Below are 24497 nucleotides of genomic sequence, written 5' to 3' on the forward strand. Positions count from 1 at the left end.
ATCCTCAAAGCAAAAAGTAGATGTTTTGCTTTAGGAGTTCACTAGAAGAAAACTACCACATTGGAAAAATCAACATGGAGGGGGGTGTCAGGGTCAGGGTAAAATCCATGTCCACAAGGGAGTTGAACACCAAAGAAGGCTGAAGAGAACAAATAACCAACTTTTATCGGACCTGAAGAAATAATAATGGAGCAGTTTTTCTGGTGATTGTTTTTGATCTTGTGATTCTCTCCACCAATACAGATGGCAACTACTATATAATTTTGCATCTTAGTTGCTTAGGATATTGGGTCACACAGTCAGTATATATTTGATTTTGAGACCATTAAGCTACATTGCTCTTACAATAATGGTATTATTTAATAAACATAAGGTAAATAAATGGCGGAAAATTTTTTTAAAATGGTGTCCTGGAGACTTCAAAGCTTCTTCAAACTAAGATTATATTCATATTTTGAAAATACATGAACATTGAAGGGGATGGGGGGGAGAAGGGAATAAAAATATTTCTCTTTTTCAACTAAAGATGAAAGCATCTAACAGATGTTACCTATTAGTGATCTAAAATGAATATTTTTAGAAAACAAATTTTTTTTTCTTCAGGAAATAAGGCAAGCAGGTTCTCAGGACACTTTTCCAAATACTCTATTATTTCACAGTTTTATTCTTGAAATCTTCCTGTTGCACTACATAATAAATTAACAATAACTTACTTTATATATGCTTTCCTCATAATCCTCTAAGGCAGATGGCAGCACAAGCATTAGTTTTAAATTGAAATTCAGTAAGTGTAGTAACATGAATGGCATGCTAGTGTCTGATCATCCAAATCCAGTAGTCTTAAACATAGTACAAGTAAACAAATTGTAGCTGATATCTAGAATTTTAAATGCCAATCATTTATTAGTGCTGGCAAAAAAAAAAAAAAAAAAACTTTAGACATACTTCTCGGATGTACTCTTCCTGCTCTTCTTTGAGGGTAAGTTCAATAAAGATCTGCTGCAGTTTTTCATTGCAGTAATTAATAATGAACTGCTCAAAGCTGTTGTCCTGTAGAAGAAAAAAAGCAAGTCATTTTTTTTTTTTCACGAAGCACAGTTCAATGCATTTATAGCACCCACATCTGACAGTTCAGCTAATGAAAAACAAACTTTTTAGATTTAATACAGTGGAATAAAGGACAGAGACTTAGGCCTGACAAGCATGGAGTAAATACTGGTTGAATAAACTGGAAAAAAATGGTACACAAATGATGCCATTTGCAGGTTTGTAGGTTAGCTTTTGGTTTTGCATTGAGGTGGAAAAATATGAACGTTTTGTTTTGTTTTGTTTGTAGGTGTTTTTTTCTATTTAAAGATCAGAAAAGAGAAAATGGGATTCATAATTATGTGACCTAAAGTTCTCACTCCATAGGCATATATATGCCTTCTGAATAATGTAGAACCAGTAGATAGGTGAATTGAGATTCTATTAAGCATCTTAAATGAGTCCAAAGTCTTCCACTAGAGACAGTTAACACTACCTTACCTTAGGTATCATTACTTGCTTCCCTTTTTCTACGTGATGATTAGAATATATGGAATGGTGGTGGTATGGGAATAAAGAAGGCAGGAAGGTACTCCTACTCCACATAACCCTTATATTAAGTTTATCTTCTCCAATCCAGGTTTCTTGGCATCCATTTATTGGTCTATTCTTACTCTGTGACAATGGGAGCTTATTTCAAAACTTCCATTCAATTTCTTGACAATAGAAACTCCTCTGGTTCCCTCATTTCAAGAAGGGATAGAGAAAAAAAAAAAATTTAAACACTGCAGAAGCATCTAGGGAAGGAATTGGGGCAGATGCTGGAAAAAATTAGAATCTGGTGCCTGGGAAGAAGCACCTGACCTAATTTTTCTTCTAGAAGCCAGTCCAGGATTTCTAGTTACCAATGACTAGAAAATATTCATCTCTAAGTCACAAATGATGTGAATGTGATATGATACAATATGATTTCCATATAGATTTTGTTAAGGAACAAAAAAAAAAAAAAAAAAAAGGAAAGATAGAAAATTCCTAAATATTCCTGCATACTAATTGAAATACTCAACCAAACAGATGAAAATAGGTTACTTTTTAAAAATATTTTAAATGGATACAATCACAGGTTTATAGGATAAGAAGATTTAAAGCAGGATCCTGGAAACCATCTAATACAAACTCCCCAATTTTACAGATAAAGAGACTGAGGTTCATGGACAAAGGCAATATTTGAACCAAGGCCTTTCAGAACCAAATCCAGCAGTCTTTTCTACTATGCCATACATACTTTTTATACAAAATTTTAAAGTGTTTCTAATTCCAGGGTATTTAAAAGTTTTGCTTTGGAACAACTCAATTATATGCCTAGAGAATTTATTACCATAATCAACACTATACTAATAGCACTATTTACTTCTCTGATAAGAGATCATTTAGTTTTCAAGTTGTAAAAAAGGTGGCCCTAAGAACAAAAGGATTCCCTGAAAGGTTAACAGGAAAGATAGCTATTTGGTTAATTTTTAAAATATATTCACAGGATCTATTACAATGAACATAAAGTCCTTGAGGTTATTCAGGAAGTCTCCATGAAGTAGTCATGATGCTATTTACAATACTCTTATTATGTTGACATGTTTTAAATGAGGTGGGAAGGACTATGAGTTTTCTTAGACATGAGGATATAACTTTCTCTGGTTGCTAAGCTACAAAACAAGAAATATGAAATATGCACACACAGATTAGAAACAAGAACCAAAGCTGCACAAATTACCTACAACAATTACATAATTAAGATAAAGGCAAACTGAATTTGCTCTTCAAACTCAAATATGTGTATGTACATACATACAAACATATATATACACATGTATGTACACACACACATACACATACACTTATTCCTATTGGGTTTAACGTGCCCTATCGGCCATGTGCTTGACTAAAGTTTATTTGCTGCAAAATTCACACAGTTGAAGAGATTAACAAGGCACATGCAACAAAGCAGCACTGCAAACATTTCATACTTACTGCATTCTGATGCAAAAAAGACAAATTATATAAGATGCTGTCAGTTCTTAAGAATAAGGAACTTCAGAAATAAAAGTCGTTGTTAAGTTATTCATGGTGGCAAATACACACATCTCAAACTTAGTCCATATTACCCAAAATACGTGAATATATGTCAGATCAACCAACCATTTAAGACTGAGTCCTACTTCCCACTGGGTGCTATTCACTAAGACACTATTGTGACAGGTCTTTTCAATTTTTTTAAAAGGGTTTGACTGAAATAGTTTTGAGTGACTGTCCTGGCACTCTGAAGCACAGGAAGGTTAATACAGGAGGATTAATGTTCCTCTATTCTAAGGATAAATGAAATCCACGTGACACAGGCCCACAACACAACCTACGTCCACCTGCAATAACAGCCTGGGGAAGAGGTGAAGAGACACCACCAAAGAAGGTGAGATGCAATGAGATCCAGGAATAAAGGTTTTCTTTTTCACCTCAGAATAAATTAAAAATTAAACAAAAATGAATTTTCCCCCAGGATACCTTCTAAGAAGAGAAATTATAATCAATTGTATTCTTTGGGCCTAAAGAAACTGAAGAACTCAGTGTAAAATATAATTGAGTATTATCCCCTTTTAGGATTATAGAGATACCCAGTGGGGTCTGTCTATCTGTCTATCTATCTATCTCTGTCTCCTTTTCTCTCTTTCACACACACACACACACACCAAACACACACACACACACATCACTAAAAATATGATACAAAATTTTATCAATCCAATATTTAAACAATTTTGATCTGGAGAATTCTGGCAGATTTTTATTCTAAAACTTTATGCTTTTCGATGTAAAATAGACTATACTAAATGATATAACTACAGTATCTTCAGTTCTGTCTAGAATGTGACAATTTCTTTTCATTGGTACAACATTAAATAATGTCAGGTTTTCATTCAGTGTCTCTTCTTAGTTTTAGAAAAGCTATGAATTCTAATCACCCGCTATAAATCAATTTTGTAAATAATAAAGATCCAGAATATGAAAGGACCAAGTTATTCACGAGCAAGGTACTTCTTTCCAGCCTTTCTGTCTGATGGTCCAAAGCCTCACAGGGGAAACTAGGGTAACAGCTGGTTCCACTAATTTCTTTTTTATTCTTTACTACCTTCCCACTATTTCCACTTCAGTTGTATATCTGGAAGTGCTAGTCATTTCTGCATGTATCACTTAAGGTTGAACAGAAAAAGGAAATGGAATCTTTAGGAAGAACTGAGCCGTACTCTATTCATCTACCTTACCTCCCACTAGATTTAGTCTATCATAGGTTATACACTAGAACCCAGCTATATAACTAACTCTAGCCTTGGGATATTGTGTAATGGGATTGTGAGGTCTTTCCAGTAGGTAAGTAATTAAACTCTCTTAAACAGAACCTAAGATAAAACATTTTAATTTACTTTTAAATTTTAAATGATGTCATAGCAAAGCTCCAGTTTACTATTCAGGATTATTCTTAACTACCTAAAGTCTCATATATGGCCAATGACCAGAGATATTCTTGACTCAACTGTGAGGCTTAGAATTTTCCTCTTCTGATAGCTGTTTCCTGGAGCTCTTTCCCCTTCCACCCTTCTGTCTTAATTCTGGTCCTCTGGTTTCAGCTCTGCTCTCCACAGTATCCCTAGATGAGTTCTAAAACCCCAGACATCCTTCCTTGGTCACACTAAGTTAAACTCTGACCTAGTTCCTGTGAGGTTCATACTGGGCAGAAAAGAGACTCATTTTTATTTTTATTTTAATCTTTTGTGCAAAGTTCCAATATTTAGCACCTACATGTTTAAAACTATTTTTGGGGACTGCCTCTACTATCAGTCATTGCCTATTGCCTAGCTAATGATATATGAACTCTTAGTCCTGATATTAAAGACTCAGTACAATCTGAGTCACCTTTCCTGTGTTGTTTCATATTATTCCACCTCTTGAAGTCCTTGAAATTCCAGTCAAAATTGACTTTACACTCATTCCCTATCTTTGAGAATCTTACATTGCAGCAGGGGTTGTATGATGTTCTAGGTTTTTTTTTTTTTTTAATGGTGAACAGTAGGTTGGGGAGGGAAAAATATCTCCTGGATATACCTACACAATGTACATTTTCTACATAAAACACATAGCAATCTTCTGAAAGCTCCTTTGGACATGTCAAACAGAGAGAGTGAGAACCATTTTGGCAGAATTGGCTATTGCAAAAAATGAATGACATGAGTGAGAGCAGGAAATTCTTTATGGCTATGAGTTGATCTGAAACTAAATAGTAACAATTCTTTTTCAACTCAATTCATTTTAGAATAAATGGGAGAGACAAGAAAGGGGCTTGATGGGTCAGCCTTTAATTTTTTAGAATGTTTTTCCATGAAAGAGACATGATTACTGATATCATTATAATTTAATGTCAAAAGATATAAGTAGATATAAATTGAGAGGCTGAATTAAAATTTCACAGGCTACAGCTAGCTTTAGTAATGATAGCTGACAAAGCTCAATTCAAACCATTTAGGAAGAAAACTAAAGTATATCATGCCTGAATATGCCTTTGATAACAAAAGCATATCAGTTTTGAATATTTTTGTTCCAAGGAGCAGTTAAATTTATAAAGGCAAAGTTAGCACTCTTATAAGAGACAGAAAATTAATAATAGTAAAATTCTTTAAAATTCCCCACTAATAGAATGTAATCAATGTCAATAATTGATCAAAAATAAATTATAGAGCAGATCAACATAGCAAAGACACTGAATTTGATAGACATGGAGGTAACAACAAAAAAAAGAGATAACATCTTTACATATTATAAAAATAAGGAGAAATTGGTAGGGAAATGCATGCAATAAAAAATGTATTAAATATCTAAGTGTTAATTTACCAAAACAAAACAGGCATAAAAACAATCATTGACAGAAGGAATAGGAAATAAATAATTGCAGGGGTACCCCATGCATATGGCTATTCAAAGCCAATTTATTAAAAAAAAATGTCAATAATTCCAAAGCTAATTTAAAGATTTCATAATATTCGAAAGCACCAATGGAGTACTTAAAATTTAGGCAGAATAATAAAATCTACACAGAAAAACAAAGAGGAAGATCCTCCCCTGTTTGCTTTCACACACATACTTTTGAAGAAACTGAGGCAGATGTATTTACCCGAAATCAAACAACTAGTAAGTCTCTGAAGGCGATTTTGAACTGAGCTTTTCCTGTCCCTGGGCCCAGTGCTCTCTCTCCTTTATGATGAGGGAGTATTTTTTTGGGTGGTAAGAGATCAGGATACATAAAGCATACATAAGAGGCTCTTAAATGAGAGGCTGGAGTCTACAATCTATCTTATTCTTGAACACAATATTTTTGAAGGGCTTAGGATTAAATGAGAGAGTATTTATAAAACATTTAGCATAGTGCTTATGGTAAGAGCACATAATGGGTGCTTAATAGATACTTATCCCTTTTCCTTTCCCCTCCTGATTTTCAATTACTTCATTCAATTTTCTAAGTTTCCTAGTTTTCACTTGTTTTATAAAAGCCCAAGATGCTGAGGGGCTCATGACAAACAGGGAACAGATGAAAAAATTTCTACTTTTATTTCAAAGAAAGAAACAGGCCAACTCAGTCCTGGGATTTCCTGAAAGGAAATCAGACAACCCCTACCCCCATTACTGAGCACCAGGATATCTGAAAGATTAATGTGAGGAGGCACACAAAGGGCAAGTCACAGAACAATCAACTATAAAAACTTACATTTTTATTTGTCTCAAAGAACAAAAGGAAAAGGCTGGTAGAGAAGTCAATTCAAATGACAATTTTTATTGACTTTATGGTCATTAAAGAGCTTTATATAAAAAATATAAAAAATATATATAAAAAATTAGCTCATAATTCTGATTCAGAAGAATCTGTGTGTGTGTGTGTGTGTGTGTGTGTGTGTGTGTGAGTGTGTACACACATATACACACACAGAACCTATGAATGTTGGGAAAGGGTATGTTTTTTGGTTTAAAATGGAAAGAATTCACACTCACTGAAGATAGATTAGTGTGGAAGGGAGGTCTTCCCAGAGAAGGATGAGCAAAGCCTTTAGAAATGCTGTGTAAGTAAACTAAGAGTTTGTCATTGTAAAGAATCCCATATGCACACCCAGTTTGTGTTTTCCTCCTAAGTTCACATATCTCTGTGCTGCAGTGTTTTCTGGGCTGGGATTTTGCCTGAGGTAATTTTGCTGTAATAAAAGGAGACTCATGTGTCTGGCGCACCCCAGGCCCATTTACCAACAGTCAACAACACTGAGAGGCCTGAGAAAAGGGTGACATCATCAAGTCTAAGATGGCAGTTTACATCCTGAAAAATGAGGGCCCCAAGTTTAAAAAAAAAAAAAACACAAAAAAAACCACGTTTCTACATATAATCAGAAGACTGTTTCCCAGGATCACATAGTTAAGAAGACTCCCTAAATACTATCTAGTCCAAGCCTCCCTCACCCCATTTCACAGAAGAGGAAGTGAGATCCATAGATCCAGTCACTTGGATAGATGATGGATAGCATCATCAGGAGCTGAACCCAGGTCCAAATATATTTCTTCCTCTATACCAGGGTTCTCAGGACAGAAATGTCCCTGAAGCAGAGAAAGAGAATATCACTGGCTAACTGGTTGAGAATATGCCTAAAGGATATCTAATCTCAGCTGCTTCAATGAGGTAAACAGATAAGGAAGGCCCCTATGTGGACCACCCACCTAATATAGGGAGTTGAATCAATTTTTATTCAGAAAAGTTTATATGATCTCTCCAGCTGGTAATAACCTCCTTCTAAGACCTTATATAACATTTCTCTAATGCATTTATCATGTAATAGTTAACTGTGCATGTGAATATCCCTTCCCAGACTACAAATTTTTAAAGATTAGATTGTGTTTTTATCTAAAATGTGTATCTTCCCAAAGATCATCCCAATGCTTGGCAAACAGTAGGTATTTAATAAATGCCCATGTACTGGATGGCTGCCAATTACATAATACCACGGTCCCCAAAGAAGGGAAATTAAGAGTCACTCAAAACATACCAAGGAAGACTACAATTAGGTTAGAACATATTATAAACACGGAATTACAGATGTATGTCATGATATGAAGGATATCATCAAAGAAATATATGACCAGGAAAAAAAAAGAGTAAAAGGGATGATAATAAAAATAAGAATAGCTAGCATTTATATAGACTTTTACAAATTTTATACTCAGAATAATCCTAGGTGGGAAGTGATATAATTATCCTCATTTTACAGATGAGGAAACTCAGGCAGAGCTCAACAAATTTGCCCAGTAGTTACATAGCTAGCAAATGTCTGAAGCAGGATTTAAACTCCAATCATCCTGACTCCAAATCTATCCTGCTTGGATGATTGCCTGTTTCACTGGTATCCCTCAATGTCAAAGCTGTATTCCTAGAAGGAACAGCCATATTACAAAATCAATAAACTCCTAGAATACTGTACTAGATATTTGTCTCCTATCAAAAACAAATATACTGGCCTCAAGATATAAAAAGCAGTCTCTTCTAAAATAGTTAAATCTGTTAAGAGTACAGCTTAAACTTTTCTCATTCCATCGTCCTCTTATTATAATAGTATTTGGAGCACTAATTCTGTCACAAATTGAGCCCCAGACCATTCTCTCCTTGGCAAAAAAAAGGTATCTTCCCTTCTTCCCAAATAGCAAAATGAGCAGGCTTCTTCCTTACTATTGTTTTTTCCCCAAAGTCAGTCATCTCCAACAATGTAAATAACAAGGTAAAGTTGAGTCGAAAGGAATGAAACTATCATATTTTCAGTTAAAAGAGTTCTCTTGAACCTCAAGTCAATCATTCAAAAACATTCATTTAGTGCCCAGATTGTGTCAGGCCAAATGAAGGAGCCGAGAACCCAGCCATGACTGGGTTGAAGCTCCTATATTTTCCCTACTTAGATCTATTTTATTATATGTAGACACAAAGTCAGTTAAACCAAAATTTAAGGAAAGGACTATAATTGTCCTTTATATGTCCATTATGAAGATATATGCTAGAGTATTCCAATAAAATTCTCTCCAATTAATTCCAATTAAATTTGGGCTAGTTTAGAATACAGGTCACAGAATCCAGAGTTGGAAGGGATTTTAGAAATCAACTCAGAGATACTGTGTGGAGACAAAGAAAATCTCTTCCAGTTTCCTTGTTTTTCAAAGCATCAGGAAGCACGTCCTTTTAAGTTCCTTCAAGTGAGAATTCTGCTCACCATCTGCCCTGTTATCAAAAATGCCAAACTTCAGAAAAGCTGTTATGTTAGGCAGAGAAACTCTATTTCTGCCAACTATGAAACATAATGCCCTCTCATTTTTTCCCACTTAATGGGAGTGAGGTAAAGTCTTGCTATAAAAGGGTCAAGTCTGGTAAAAGGCTGCTGGGGAGATTGATGCAACAACTAAACTCTATGTCTATAATTCTTTACTCATACTATGTGAATGAGAATAATTGTTTCTTAAATTGACTTAATTGTGCTATGCTTTTCAAAGCAAAAGTCTGCTAATGGATGACAGATCTTCAACCTAAGGAAGGATTATTCTGAAGTGCTTCATCTTCTATATGCCATTTAGGAGCTGGTTGGTTAAAAAAAAAAAATCTACCAGCTCATGAGAGTAAAATATATATGCACAGCACACTTTTAAATTTAATCCCCCATGATGAGCAATTGCTCCATTACTTTCTTAGGTCTAGACAACCAACAAAACAACAAATTATGCCCTGATTTGTATTATTTGCTGATTTTTGAGGTGTAAATGCTCACACTGAAAATTTAATAAGTAGGAATAAACTAAGTGGAAGGGAATACGGACTGGGAGGGAAAGGGGTAAGATAGGGGGAGGAACTCTAAGGCCGGGGGAGGGATACTAAAAAGGGAAGGCTGTGAGAAGCAAGTGGTGCTCACAAGCTTAATACTGGGAAGGGGGGTAAGGAGGAAAGAAGGGAGAAAAGCAAAAGAAAATGTAATAAGTGACTGCTAGGATGAGTCGATTCTAGCATATACCTGGTCCTCTTCCATCCTTACAGAATCAATAATTCCAGAGCTTAAAGAAACCATAAAGATCATTTAGTTCAACCTACTCATTTGACAAATAAGGAAAGGGAAGTCTAGACAAACCGACTGACCCAGGACCAAGATAGCAAGCAATACAAGAGTGATCCGTGGTGGCTGGAACCAAGCCAGGATCATAACCCACAGCATTGCCAGTAGGCAGGTTCTAAGTACCAGTGTAGGAGCTTGCTTTCTTATTCTTGGGGAGTACCTAGCATCACAGGATAGCATCTGCACTTTCCAACTTTATTTAGGGGAATAGAACGTGAAGGGAGAGAAGTGAAGGATTAATATTCGTTTTAACTCCTGACAATTAAAGTGTGAGTACATGTGTGTGTGAGTTGAAAGAAAGAGAGAGAGAGAGAGAGAGAGAAAGAGACAGAGAGAGGCAGAAACTTGGTATAAGGGTTGCAATATCATTCCAGATAGATCCTTGTCATGAACCAAGTCCATTTCATTCAAGTAAATCATTCAATCATGTATTGGCTAATATGCCCTGAGATTTCAAGTCTGTTCTATGATTTTCAAACTGTTCTATTTTTATATGATTCTAGCAATGAATACATATAGAATATCTACTCCTTGAAAGGTCTTTTGCTGATGCTATGCAATTTAAATAATTGTAGACATTGGCAAATCCATAAAAAAACTGTTTTTCCAAGTTACAAGAGAAGTTAAGGGAGACAAAAAACTCCAATTTACCTCACTTCTTTTTAAACAAGGAACATACAGATTCTCAAATTTTCATTAACTCTCCCATATCCACATGCAAATTACTAATATTTACGTTATCACATAACACTAAAGAATTCTTGTCAAACATTCTATAAGAAATGCATTATTGCTGTTGAGTTGTGCATAAACAAGTAGGAGATACCACTTAAGCACTATCATATTTTCCACATATATTGGTCTATTTAGTCAGTGATGAATACATGCAGTAGAAATCACTTCAGCCTTCATAGCATAACTCAAGTTATAGAATTATGTCTATTGCACAAAATAGACTTAAGAAAGGATTTTAGAGATGACACAACAATGTTTTTTAAATAGATGAAGCAATGGAGGCTTGGAGAGAGATGATGTTTCCTTGATCACATAACTTATTAATGGGAGGATCGGGACTAAAATATAGGTCTACTTCAAGCTGCTCTTTCCATAGTACCATAGTGCCTTCTTCTCCCATGATTATGGAAATGAACACACAAGTTAGCATGCTATAAACACCTAGGTAATCTGTTGGTTCATGATCACAGTACAAAATTTGAATCTGTGGTTTAAAAATTTACTTGTTATTCTAAGAATTAAATATCATTTTTGATTTGATTCACCATGTTTAAGAACATCATTGCATTCAGTGCTCAATTTTTTAGGAATATCCTACACTAAATCTACATAAAGTTCATAGTATACTTAGATCTGGGGCTAATGGATTCTAAATGATAATCTAATAAAATCCCCAAATAATTTAAATTAATTTTCAGCTAACTTACCTCAAAAATCTCAAAGCCATAAATGTCCAAAACTCCCATAACCTTCTTTCTGACTTTTGTTTGTGCCTTAAATAAGAAACAAGAGTTGTAATTTCAACATGATATAAATCGTTGCCATAAAGTTAACAAAGCAAAGTGAGGTCTAATAACAAATCATATGAATTCATTGTACCATAGTTTTCTTTTAGTTTGTTAGTATATATAAAAAAAGATTATAAATCAGCAATGACTTTTTCAGAAATTTTATTAGTCAGTAAGTTAGTCCATGTGACATAAAGGTCCTTGATTTAATTAAAAAAAAAAAAGATTTATAGCATTTAGAGCTAGAATGTGTGGTCTCTTAGATTTCAGGCTCCAAACAAGAGATGCACAATATGTTCAAAATCAATTAAAGGTTTTTAAATTATGTTTCGTGTTACTCTACACATATACACATACATTTATGCATGTATGCACATTTATACCTTGACATATATGTATGTATATGTAAGATACATAGATACAGACTATAGACTTTAAGCTTTCACCACAATTTAAGACTCTTAAGATAAATTCTTCCTTTCTGCTATAGAAAAAACTTTCTAGTGTTTTAAAAAAAAAAACCCATGCATTATATTATAATAAAATGTGTACTTCATCACATCCCTTTCTACCTGCTAGTTACCTCTCTTCTTGCTTTTTTTCTACTCTTGGTTCTGACTAATACTCCCTCCTCTCCTTATTTTACTGATAAAAAGACAAATAAACTAACTGATTTGTTAAAGGTCGCATAGCTGATCAGTAGAAGACTCAGAATCCAAGTTTTCTAAAATCCATTCAGTCCATTGCTTCTTTGACTAATTTTTTTTATTTCAACTGAGATATTTTAATACAAACAGCAATTTTTAAATGTTTTGATTTTGAAATACAAATTAAAAGCAAAGGAAAACAGAAGTATTCAGCTATTTACTGAAACTCTGATTAGTGCATAGCAAGTGTTTACTAAACGCTTTCATTCATATGTCCAAAACTAATCTCTACAAAATTATTTTTAAATGCTACTGATCATTTAATAAAATATTAGGTTTAATTTATTAAATTCTAATTAACAATATTTAGTCCATTGGTAACTTAAAGTTTTCATCACTACAACAATATATATATTTTTTTAATGTTCAAAAACAGTTGTTACCTTGATGCTTTCATTGATTCGATTCACCAGCCAGGAAAACAATCTGCTATAAAGGTTCTTAGCCAGAGCATCTCGGGCATAATAAGCCTATTAAAAATACAGATACACGATTATAACAATCACTATTTTCATAGTCACTCTGAGAAAATATGTTTAACTGTTTAAAACTAGGCAGAAAGAATCTGTATTATTAAAAAAAATTTATTTCCTTCCAGATGCATGAAAAGATCCTTAGTGAGGGAGTTAGGAATAGTTCAGGCAAACACAAAAATATCATGGGCCTCATCTTTAGTACAAAATTCAGATCTAAGTGGAAGATAGGAAGCAAACAAGCAATAACCATCAAACCAAGTCCTTCATCTTAGAACTTTGGTTAAACCAATGCCAGGAGAAACTAGACTTTGTTTTACTTTAATGCTCATTATGATGAACAGAAAGGAGCTCACCAGGAATTTAATACCTGTATTCTAATTAGGAACTAAATATATGCAAAGTTAAACTAAGTAGATTCTAAAACACCCCAGCAATTAATACCCAACAAACTGGATCCATTAGAACAGCAAGATCTTTCAGAATAGAGCTTGGAGGAAAGGTCAGATGCTAATGTACACATGTATAAATAGAAGGCTAATCAGAGTTTATATTAGTAAAAAAATATAAAATTTGTCCTTGGAAGTTTTTATTTCTATAACATGTTTTGGGAGTACATGTACTTCTCATAGTTATTAAGTAGGAAATGAACTTGATTAATTTATGTTGGTTAAATTTTTAGAGGTTTTTTATTTTACAAAACAATAAGTAAACATATATAATTTTTTTAGTTATGAATTCCTGAAATAGTTCGATTGCTGTGACTCTAATATAAGAGACTACTATTTATTTTCCTTCCCTGCCTAAACCTAATCAAATGTCATGTCTTTAGCAGCAGCAGCAGCAATAACAGTGGTAGTAGCAACAACAACAGCAACAAACCTTTATTTAACACCTTAAAGTTAGAAAAGCATTGTACATATATAATATCATTTATTTATCTAAAGAACCCTATGCTATTATTATTATTATTATTATTACTATTTTACAAATGAGGAAATTGAGTCTGGGAAAAGTTAAGTGACTTGCCCAGTTGCTCCAGTATTTGAGAAAATATTTAATCTCAGGACTTCCCATGTCTTACATTCTAACCACTAAGCTACCCTACTGCCTCTTCTACTTCCACAGTGTCTTTCATGTCTCTCTCATTCTCTCTCTCTCGCAAAACTGCCCCACTTCAGGCCCTCATTATCTCTAGCCTGGACTATTCCACCAGCCTCCTAACTGATTTTTTTTTATCTCCAGTCTCCCCTCTCTAATGATTCTTTAAAAAAGTACCAAAGTGATATTCCTAAAGCACAAGTGTGACCATGTCATCCTTTGCTCAAAATTTTTTTTGCTTCTAGGATAGATTTCTTGCCTCTTTATCTGCGGTACATGAATAAATTTCAGGAAATCCACACCACATACCTGGATGGAACATACACACACACACACACACACACACACACACACACACACACAATTCCATCAAGTATTTTAAAACATAATTATGAGAAGAAGCCCGAAGGCTTCACCAGACTAACAAAGGAATTTGTCACATAAAAGATTAAGAGCCTCCTGCTTTAGAACAAAATAGAAAGGCTTTTCCATTTGATTTTAAAAATTCATTCACTATTTCCATTCTATATTTCTAGGCTGATTACACATTATTTTCTTTCATGTACTTTATACATTCTAGTCAATCCAGTCTGTGTTATATTCTCGGGAGAGGTCATTTCAAATCCCATTCCCAAGTCTCTGCTCAGGCTATCCTCCAATCCTGGAATGTATTCCATTCCTCCACATCCCTACCTCAAAGAATCCCCAGCTTCCTCCAAAGCTCAGCTGAAGTGATGATACCCATAGAAAACTTATCCTGAACTCCCTTCAATTCTCCAGTCATCAGTGCCTTTCCAAGGAAATAATTTTAAATTGTGTTTGTTAAATTTTAAATTGAAGTTCGATTTTACTCATCTGTGCTCATGTTGTTTTCCCCAGATAGAAAGTAAGCTCCTTGAAGGCAGGAGTTCTAGCCTTTATTTCACTTTGTATTTCCAATGCTTACCACAGTGACTAGAACACAGTAGGCACTTAATAAATGCTTGGTGAATGAATAAATTGTTTAGTAGCTGCTATAACAAGAGAAAGTAGACTGCCTGGACCTGACCTTAAACTAAGTCACATCTCTAGGTCTTAAACATTTTTAAATGTTGAAATAATAAAAATGGCTAACTTTTACATATGTTACTATGCAATACACTACATATTAATCATATACAGCCTTTCAGAAAGGAACAGATGAATCCAAAGGTCTAGTATATAATTGTGAGACAAAATTTTCTTCACAGGTTCAGATTCTATCAACAGAGAACAAAAATCAAAAGAAAAAAGAAAGGAGATGAAAATTCTTTAACTGCAATGAGAAATAATGAATAAACAATAAGTAAGCAATATATTTATATATACATTTGTGTATACATAAATGTTTTAAAGAAACTCCCATTGTATTTTTCTTTCCTAACTTTTCAGGACACAACCACAAATTCTTAAAAGACAGTTTTCTACTTCTACCTGAAGACCACATCCTAAATTCCTTCCTTCATTCCTTCTTGGCAAGACAATCAGGATTAAATGACTTGCCTAAGGTCACACAGCTAGTACATGTCAAATGTCAAAATCTGGATGTGCACTCAGATCCTCTTAATTCCAGAGCCACTGTTCTATTCATTGTTCCACCTAGCAGTCCCGTTGGTTTGTTTCTTTGTTAAAAGTCTTGTTATCAAGAAGATCTGAGTTCAAATTATGTCTCAGACACTTTTGGAAACATTCCTGCAGATCTCTCTCTAAATATACTGCCCCAATTCTCTTTTCTCCTAGTTTTCACTTTCTTAAAATATTTTTACCCTTTATTTTTATGTAATTCCTTCTATTCCTCTTATATAGTTAGGTGTCTGCAAAATATATCATCTTAGGTCTTAGATTCCAAAGCTCTGAACTTTTTCTTGTGAAGACCCAGTTCTAACTCTGACAGCTTTGTCCTACGAGGCCCATTCTATTTGGCCTTGATTGAATAATCAGGCTTGATGCTTTTAAATGTACTTTTCCATCTCTTTTCACAACTGATCCTCACAACAATAGTGAAAAACAGGCAGGGTAGATATTAGCCCCACTTTCCAAGTGGAGGTATTCCTGATATTCAAGGAAAATAATTAGTAAGGCACATGTGAAGGCCAGTGAAATGACTGATATGACTAGACTCTTATTGGGAAATGGTGGGCAATTATCTTGGAGAGTCTCAAGGTTCCAACCTTGAGAGTTGGTCAGAGAAAAGTGGACTATTGCTCAGTCTCATACAATGTTTGAAAATTTAATTCTGTATGAGTCACCATATCAAAGAAAAGATCTGAATACTTCAGGGAATGAAAGCCATGGGCCATTAAAATGATACTTGTTTGGAAGAATTTAAGCTATGAGGAAAAGTTAATAAATTCAACTCCTTAGTCATTGGGGGAGGGGGAAACTCTCCATTTGACATGAAAGGATTGGTAGAAATATATGAGCATGTCTATATATGTTTGTACGAATAATATGGATATGTATGTATGTGTGAACATGAACACACACACATAAATATAAAATGCTCATTATACATTTAACTTGATTTAAAAAAAAAAAAAAGCTAGAGATGCTATAGACACAATCTTCTTTGGAAAGAAGTTTGGTCTGGCTGAATACTGAGCTACTTTCCAATTCTAAGAGTATCATTCTATGAACTGTCCCTTCAAACACTTAACTTCACTATTCAATAAGAAAAAGGTGACTACAAGCTAAAATTATCTATTAATAAACACAGAACAAACTACAAAAAAAAAGGAAACTTTAAAAATGAGGAAGAGACAACTCTTTTTTTAAAATGGAAAATATATTGTTGACATTTTTGGGGGTTGTTAGACAAGACTCTCCTCTAATTTATACAAAGTACAAAAACTCAGCATGTAATTTTTTTAACCTAAAAAGGAGCATTTATCTTTGTTAGGAAAATAGAATCATATGAAGCTTGTGGTCTGAATCTACCTTTACTCCAGGTGCATAACAGGAAAGAATGCAGAGGGCTCTGACCAAAGGAGATAAGCAGCTGAACCCCACCCTGCATTCCACTAGTATGAAACAGATGAGACTAAAGAATATACAAGAATTAAGCAAATAAAGTGTGTAGTAATGGAGAGACAGGAAACTTTGGGTTTTGCCCTTATATTGATGACAAGTGAGAAACTGGGCAAGAAATATAATCTATAGCTTAATTTCCTTCAGTTTTACAATGGAAAGAAGAATACCTACACTCCTTATTTTGAACACAATGAAAATCAAATTATGTCATTCATGTGAATGCATTTTAAAAAGCAAAAAGTGTTCTACAAGCACAGAATATCAATATCATTACTTTTACTACCATTATTAGAAAGAAAAAACAAATTTAAATATCCAGTTAATATTGCCAATCTATCTGTGAGAAAGAATAGCTTAGTACTACAGAAAGGAATCATTAACTTTAACAGTCTTTTTGTAAGAGAAAACTAAAGTCATGTTTACAGTTCTTGGTTTTAATAAGTCAGAAAAAAATGAAATGCAAAACTGATTTAAATAAGATTTTGTTTAAACAAATACAAAATTGATACCATATTATAAAGGCTATGGAGACTACTTTATTGGATTGTCTATGTTTCTGGAGACACGTGTCCACCATGTTCATGAAAATTAAAGTAAAAAAGGGCAGTGAAACCATTATTTTTACACAGACAACAAAGAAATCCAGCTGGGATTGGAATATTACCTGAGCCACATTTAGTGTTGTCGAAACTTTCTCCTGTTTGGCTTCAACTGTTCGAAAGCTGAATGCCCTTTCTAGGACTGACTGATCGATGCCTGTCAATTCACAAATTTCCTTCAGCTCTGTGGAGAAAAAAGAAAATTAAACAAACAAAAAACCTAGAATGTGATTCTGTGTGTTGCAAAACCACCCTAAGAATTAATTAAAAGAATTTTAACTGCTTTCCCCATCAGCTTCTACTACCAATTCATTCCAACTGACTCCTCCCTCCCTATCCTCCCAAGCATATACTCAGAATTTATTTTGAATTACATTTAGATGTAGCTTAAATACCAGGTGAAGTAAAGCTCAAATGGAGTTACTGAAAAATATAGGTAAATTGTATGTTTTGAGACTTCGAACTGGGCAGAAGTTCAAAGCAAACCTGCTACACAAAAGTTCACCGACTTACCATTCTTATCTTTGATTTTGCTTTCATCTAAGCCATTCACTCGAGATTCAGGCTTGAACTCAATGTTCCCCAGTTTTAACACTGCTGCTATTACTTCCAAGACAGACTGGGCTTCATGATCCATAAAGCCCACAATCTGCATGGCATTCTGGGAAAAAAGGAAGCATGTGATTTTTGTTAACTAAAAAGAATTAAAAAAAAAAGTCATTTCAGAAAAGAAATAGACATTAGGGGCAAAATCAATGGAAAAATGTGTTTTCCAAATTTCCCTTTGCCTGTGGAAAGCACCATCGTCCTCTCAGTCACATACAATATAGGTATCATCCTCCATTGCATACTCTTACCCACTCCATTCCATATCCAATCTGTTGCCAATTCCTGTCATTTCTACCTTCATAAAATATACCTTATATACTCTTCCTTGGAAATAAATCATTCAATTTTCACTGTGAAAACATTTGGAATTATAAAGTTAGTAGAGAGAGTTTGGGACTTTTAACTACAACAAATCTGAGATTCAATTTCTTTCCCAGAGACCTAAGTAATTCAGTTAATCTTTTTCTGCCTTAACTTCATCTATAAGATGAGGGGGTTGAATTCTTTGGCATTAAAGGTCTTTTTCAGTCCTAACCCAATAACTAAGCCTATGATTCATGCTCAATAGATGTCAAAGAGTATAACCTCAGGGCAATTTAAGAAGGAAATTGTCTTACTCCTTTTTTTATAGTAAGAATGCTATTGAAATGTCACCCTTATGTCATGGAATTAATTTGAGCTAATAAAACAAGGGCAGGGGGCAGTATGTCAGTGAATAGAAAGACACGAAATTAAGAAGTCCCGGGTTTGAATATAACCTCTCACAAATTCTGAAAGTGACTGTAACAAATTCCTTAACTTCTCAGTTCTCTAGCAGCTTTCTAAAAGTATAAGTTATAGAAGAGTTGCTAACTTGTATGGGGGCAGGGATTCACCAATTTCATCAACATTGGTGAGGAATCATCAATCTAGACAAAAATAACTATTTTTTTAAATTGAAGCATTCTTATAATAACTTACCACCCTAGAAGTGTGCACCTTAAGAAACAATCTGAGTTTTCCATAGACATTACCAAAGTCAGTTTCAGAGATGCAGCGTTGGGATGTCTGTTATTATAGAAAGAAGGTACTTACCCTAACTGTTCTGAAATTTGCTGCATCGTCCACTCCATTCACCTTGGCAGAGTCCAGGCTCAAGTAGTTATATCTGCTGAAATCCCGCTCCAATCTGAGTTTATCTAAGGCGTCAAAAACACAAACATACAAGACATCACTATGGTTCCTGGGTTCAATGGGTTCAACTCACTTCCATGGTGTCTCCCTAACTAATTTTATCGCCTCTTCTGCCTTATAGTACAACAAAATGAGACCACGTGACATGCTGCAGGCCTCTCCTGCATAGGAAAATTCAAGGGAAATAACAAAGTGGGTGGAAATCATGGACACTCTCAAGATGATTGTGGCAGCTTCACTAAGAAGACAAGTACTTACGAAGCAGATCTTCGGAGGCTCCTGACAGAAGCTGATAGAAAATGTGGAAGTTCCTTTCACCCCTTGGCTGCTTAACAACACGTGATTTTTCTAAGAGATCTGAGGAAAAAAAAGAGGCAAGTGATAGCGTATCAGTCACCTGTCTCTCAAAAATCATGCATTTTCTTCTTTGTCCCTCACTTTCTATTTTGTCTCCCTCTGACTCTATAAGCAAAGATGCTGATGGCCAGGATTGGCTCCTACTTTCAGGTTTGGTGGACCAGACACACTTTGACAGAGGACCAGTTCTAAACAAGAATTTACAAGCATAAATATCATGCTCCCTATCAATGCTTTTTAAAAAAAAAAATCTGTACTTATCAGACAAGCCTAAGTAAGAAATAGAAATAGTATGTTTTGGGTTGTTTGTCGTGTAGATATAACAGAAGCAAGAGCCCCAAGAATAAAAGAGCTTTAGAAAAAAAAGGTTTTTTTAGGAATCTCCAATGCCAACCCAACCTACCACCAAAAAGTCATCTTTTATACCACATATTCAACTCCTGGCATGAAGAGTGGCAGAATGAATGAGCTCGAGTTAGAGTAGGTATGAGCAACACTTTGAGACTTACTACATCAGTACTCTCAGTGAGGCAGTATAATTACGGATGGTAGCAGTGACACAAAGACCAGCCTCACCATCCACAATCAGTAACTGGCTGGCTCTTTTAGAACAAAGACTGAATTTCAGCCAAGGGAGAGTTAAAAAGTGAGAGGTGCCAAAAGCAAGGATCTCTGCAAACAGCAGCTGTGGCTGCAAATTAAAGAATTGTATTCACATGTGTGCAGGCATGGAAAGGGCTGCTGGTCATAGTCTATTCAGCTGTCTAGTTAATACTTGGGAGGGAGTGTGTGTGTGTGTGTGTGTGTGTGTGTGTGTGTGTGTGTGTGTGCCTATTGAGAGCGAGAGAAAGAGAGAAACACACATTAAACACACAAGACTCAATTCACTGGATAAAGAAGGTCTCCTTTGCCTGCTGAGTGTTACATCTAAACCACATTTTAACCACGATACTACACATCTGTTACTGTACAGCAGATGAGGATGATTACTCAACAAATACTGCTCCTTTGAAGTTCACTACATCATTTTTCTCCAGATGCTTACTGAGCATCTTCACAATGCTCTCTTACTTTCCTCAGTGGTTTCAGGACTCAGCTTACATTCTTCTCTCCCTTATATCCTGTTGTCATTCTTGATAACAACATTCAAACCAATGACCTTCCCAATATCCCTTAGTTTTTCCAATACCTGAATCTTCTCAGCAACTATGGACTTCCATTCCATTTCCATCCTTTAGCCTCTACTAGAATTATGATATCCTGGACTGAGCTCACCACCAAAAAAGGCACACAATCTCCAAATCTTGATTTTTTTTCTTTTTTTCTTCTCTGATCACAACCTGCAATCTTCCCACTCTTGTACATCTCCTAAACTTGGTTCTCAGTGTTTTCCTGGATCCTCCCTCCTATGAACCATTGACAGTTTTGAACCTACATAGAGACATTTCAATGACAGATCTTTATTCCATCCTTGAATCCTTAACTTTCTAAGGAATTAATGATCCATACACTTACAAAACCAACTTTAAATCATCTCCCTTTTCTATTTTCTTCACTTCTACTCCAGAGAGGATCCATCAGTGCTATAGGATGTTCCCAAACAATGCTGACATAGTACATTACAAGTACTTTATTAACTCCTTGTCATATTCCCATAGCAGCTGTTCTAAAGCTCAAGATGTTCAACCCCAACATCTGCTTTCTGTCTTTTAATAGATGACCTTAAGTTTGACTTCAACATATAACTGGAGAGATTCTCATTAGTGTCTTTAGCTTTCTACTCCTATACGTCAAAACTTCCCTGTACCTACTTCCTATATTCATGTCTCCAAGGATAAGGTGGGTATCCCCATCTGTGATCTTTTCTACCTCTTCCCATGTTTTCTAGGACCTAATAATAATAATAATAACTAGCATTTATATAGCATTTTAAGATTTCCCAAGTACTTTACATAAATTATCTGATCCTTATAACAACTCCAGGAAGTAAACAGTATTATCCATATTTTACAGATGAGGACACTGAGTCTTGGAGAGATTAAGTGGCTTGCACAGGATCACAGAATTATTATGCCTCTGAGGCAGGATTTGAATTCAAGTCTTCCTGGCTCCAAGTTCAATATACTACTTATTATGCCCCCTAAATAATCACTCCATTAGTCATGTTCTTCTAGCTTCATCCCCAATCTACAATATTTCCGCACAAATATAGTCAACTCATCCCTATCCTAACAAATAAAAAACTTTCTGATGACCCAGGTAACATTATTTAAGCTATAATTCTTGCTCTGTATCTTGGCCAATTTGCTACTAAGCATTCTAAGATGGATAGTCTCCACTTAATGCCTCCAATTTTCTTACCATCTATATAAAGTTTTCCAATCTCAACATTCTATTAAAAACTGTTTTTTTTTTCCCCCTAAGTGAACCAGTGAACCAGTGACTTAATTGCCAAGTCTAAAATACAGCCTCATTTCAAATTTCATTCTCCTTGACCTCTCTATTGCTTCCTTCTCAGCCCAAATCCCTTCCTCTGCAATAGGAATTTCCTGGTTACTCCAGATACTGTCCCATCTATTTTGTATCTATCTTGTTTTCTACATGTTGTATTTTAAATTAGACTCAGGGTTCCTTGAGGGTAGGTAGTTTTTTGGGGGGTTGTATTTCTAGCACTCAGTTCTTTTAACTAGTTTAATTCTGGGGATCATTTGTACTACCTGATACGATCTTGGTTTTCATGACAATTTTTTTCTCATTCCTCCTATCTCTTGAACAATGTGACCAATGGCTAGTTTCTTTTCTCCCTCTTATCACCTTAATGAGGGTATCTACCAAAGTTTTCTCTTTATTCTCTTTCCACTGAAATTTTATCTCCTACAAAGGTTTGTCACTTTTCTGGAGAAGATTTTCAAATCTGTATGTCAAGTCCTGACCTCTACCCTGAACCCTAATCACTCATCTCCTCCTCCCTGCAGTATAGCTCTACTTAAATATCTGGCTAATATTTCAGCCTTGACACATCAAAAACTAAACAAATCTTCCATGCAAAACATGCTCTGTCTTGATAATCTTCCTGTTTCTGTTGAAGATATCAACATTTCTCCAATGTCTGAGGATAGAAACTTTAGTTATCTTTGAATTTTCCCCTTTCTAATAATGTTATCAAATGTTATTAAAAGATTTAAAAAACTGATAAAAGTAAAACTCAGTTGGAGAAAAGGGGTTAAACAAAAGGAATTTGAAAAGCCTGGGTGAGACAAAATAGATTCCTTCCTCTAAAACATCTTCTCCATTTTTCTGATCCTTTCTACTCTCACTGTTACTACCTGAGTTTGGCCTTATGTCAACCTTCTTTTAGATTATTATAATGGTTTTCTAATTCTCCTCCCTGCTTCTAGTTTTTTTTTCCAAAGTCTTTTTTTTCCTCACCACTGCCAGAATAAATAATGCAAGAGTCTGACCAATCACATCATCCCCCTTTGTAAAAACCTTCAGGGCCACCCACGGCGCGCGGCCTTCAAAGATGAACTTGGTGGCCTAGTTTCCAGGACTCTTCACAATCTGGTGCCATCTTCCAAGACTCATGCCATGATGATTTGAATATTTTATACATCTGCACATTTTATAAACTATATATACAAAGGTATTTACATGTTGTCTCCCCCATTAGAATGTGAAGTATTTGAGGGAAAGAGTTGTTTTTTTACGTCCTTTGCATCCCCAGTGCTTAGCACAAAGCCTAGGACAGAATAAGTGATCAATAAATGTTTGCTGACTGGTTGTACTATAATTATTCCCTAATTTCATTTTGTTGTATTCTTTCTTTCATGATCACAATGTGCCTTCTTTTGAATGCCCACTAGTTGACACTCTTCCAGTAAATGTCTAATGAACTGAATTGTCATTTTCATTCAAAACCCAGTTCTGCTGGCATTTTTTTTCCTTATCCCAGCTAAAACTGATACTTTCCTGCTTTTATCTTTTAGACCTGTTTCATTCATCTTATAATTTTCTAATATGCATTATATTTGCATGTATATGTCATACTTCTGCTAGGTTGTAGGTTTTCAGTAAGTAGGGACAATAATGATTTTCATCTTTATATCCTTAGTACCTAGCACAAAGCCTAATACCTTGGAGAGACTTAGGAACACTTTTTCTGAATCAAACCAAATAACGATATTCCCAGAGACTGCTGTTTCAAAACCCTCTCTTTTAGAAGTTATGAGCTATTGGACTTCCGGCCAAGATGGCGGAGAGGAAATACACTTCTGTGTAACCTCCGTGTTTTTCTCTCACTATTCATTTCATTTCATGCCTCTGAATTAATGCTCGACTGAAAAAAAAAACCATACAATTACTTACCAAGAGAAACCATCCTTGAGACTCGTCAAGAAAGGTCTGTTTTTGCGCGAGGGCGGGGACGGTATTTGGAAGCAGTCTGCGGGTAGCAGCAGCTGCAACCAGAGCACAGATAGCAGCTCAGAACCGGGTGGAGCGGAGAGGGGGTAGGACCGCAGCCGTCTCTGCGGTGAGAGCTTTGCTATAGGAGCAAGTCAGCAGCCCAGCAGAGAAGCTAAAAACACCGGGGGTGAAGAATACAATCCCAAACAGCTGGAGTTTCTAGGGACCTGGCCACCCCTCCCCCACAGTGTCTTAGCCC

The 24497-nt window shown here is 35.2% G+C and overlaps 1 protein-coding gene across 5 annotated transcripts in view; it reads right to left on the reverse strand.

Moving 5' to 3' along the window:
- Window positions 1-24497, reverse strand: part of MYO1B (myosin IB) — a 213650-nt gene that overhangs the window by 44965 nt on the left and 144188 nt on the right. For all 5 annotated transcript variants that reach the window (XM_051985985.1, XM_051985987.1, XM_051985986.1 and 2 more), the window contains exons 8-14: window positions 19736-19834; window positions 19379-19482; window positions 18209-18356; window positions 17761-17879; window positions 12858-12944; window positions 11687-11752; window positions 946-1050 (exon numbers count right to left, since the gene is read on the reverse strand). In XM_051985985.1, coding sequence (XP_051841945.1) covers window positions 946-1050; window positions 11687-11752; window positions 12858-12944; window positions 17761-17879; window positions 18209-18356; window positions 19379-19482; window positions 19736-19834 — 728 coding nt within the window. The remainder of the gene's footprint in view (window positions 1-945; window positions 1051-11686; window positions 11753-12857; window positions 12945-17760; window positions 17880-18208; window positions 18357-19378; window positions 19483-19735; window positions 19835-24497) is intronic.

Source organism: Antechinus flavipes, chromosome 3 (assembly GCF_016432865.1).
Source record: "Antechinus flavipes isolate AdamAnt ecotype Samford, QLD, Australia chromosome 3, AdamAnt_v2, whole genome shotgun sequence".
In the NCBI taxonomy this organism is placed as follows: domain Eukaryota; kingdom Metazoa; phylum Chordata; class Mammalia; order Dasyuromorphia; family Dasyuridae; genus Antechinus; species Antechinus flavipes.